We start from the raw sequence: 1,478 nt of genomic DNA on the forward strand, positions 1-1,478 counted from the left end.
CCCAATTTTCAACAATTTTACTAAATTTCCTCTGTATTTGTCTTCTGAAAAAAATGAGGTTTATTTCCTTTTATGAAAATAACAAGAAGCAAATGTAAAACAAAACCATGAACAATGTCTGAAATTTCAGATTTTCATAGAATTTAGGAATTTTCTCTTAAATATTTAAAATTCGATGTTATTATCAAACATCCTACATATAAGGAAACTAACAAAATTTTGTTATTTTTGTCTCTCAATCTCTTTCGAATCTTCGAGTCTGAAGGAATGGGGAGACTCTAGGCTCTATATGAGTCATGACTAGTTTTACCTGCTCTGCCGCCGATCTTTGTCCTTTTTCCGGCACTACCGCCAACGCCACCGCTGCTGCTGAATACATTTGCAATGGCTTCGATGCTGTTTCAAACAAGTTGTTGCCGAAACGTATGCCATTGATACACCTACCTTCTTTACTCAGCATATCTTGTGTTCTCCATGCAGTTCGATTTTGCCATGCTGTGTGCCTGTTCTGTACGTGCTAAGAACACCATGAATGTCATGCTTCCCAATGTCTGGGGTGATCGATTTTGTCGGTTCCAGAGTTGTTCACATGGTCAGCAGCTTTGCCGGCTTATGGGGTGCATGGATTGAAGGTCCTCGCATGGGTCGATTCAACAGCGATGGCAAGCCTGTGTGTTTAGGTGGACATAGTTGTACATTGGTCGTACTAGGAACATTTTTGCTATGGTTCAGCTGGTATGGTTTCAATCCAGGTTCATTCATCACCATCTTCAAAACTTGCGCACAAACCGGTTATTTCTATGGACAATGGAGCGTCACCGGAAGAACCTCCGTAACGATGATGATTGCGGGATGTTTGTTCGCTTTGACAACACTCTTCGGCAAAGGTTTGCTCACTGGTCATTGGAATGTAACCGCATGGACTGTTCATGGGAGGCGGAGCACGGTTGTTGGAGGGGCAATTGATCCAGATTTTGGTGGTGGTGAGGTGGGTGAGCGCCACCATGGGGGCATTGTTTTTGGTACTGCATAAGCTGGGGCTTTTGAGGATATTGGCTGACAAGGAGATGGCCAGAATCGATGTGACTAGCCATGGAGGATTGGCCTATGAATTTCATAAAGCTAATGATAAAACAACGAAAAGTTCGTTTATGATGACGATATGTATACCTCTACTGTTTGATTTGTAGTAAGCTTATAATTGAGAATTGCTAAAATGTTAATCAGTTTTCTGTTAAATTATGTGAAACCATCGGTAAATTAATATGTTGGTCTGTAGTCTCGCCTACTAGGAAGCTTATAATTGATAATTGAGGCATGGAAAAAACGACTACTGGGATCACTAGGGAAGATTAAATCTAGGGTAAACTATGCATTTAGTACTTAAATTATCAATTTTGATCCGTTATAGTACTTAAATTTTTATTTTTATTTTCAAAATCATACGTAATATTTAGATTTCATTTTATTTTAGTATC

General features: G+C 39.3%; 1 protein-coding gene across 1 annotated transcript; it reads left to right on the plus strand.

The window, feature by feature from the left end:
• The first annotated feature begins 547 nt into the window (after positions 1-547).
• On the plus strand, positions 548-1,184 carry LOC120133202 (ammonium transporter 1 member 4-like). The gene has a single exon (XM_039149838.1). It carries the CDS (start codon positions 548-550, stop codon positions 1,031-1,033), a length of 486 nt encoding a protein of 161 aa, XP_039005769.1. The 3' UTR covers positions 1,034-1,184.
• The last annotated feature ends 294 nt before the right edge of the window (positions 1,185-1,478 follow it).

The sequence above is a fragment of the Hibiscus syriacus genome, unplaced genomic scaffold, assembly GCF_006381635.1.
Source record: "Hibiscus syriacus cultivar Baekdansim isolate YM2019G1 unplaced genomic scaffold, ASM638163v2 tig00110577_pilon, whole genome shotgun sequence".
Lineage (NCBI taxonomy): Eukaryota > Viridiplantae > Streptophyta > Magnoliopsida > Malvales > Malvaceae > Hibiscus > Hibiscus syriacus.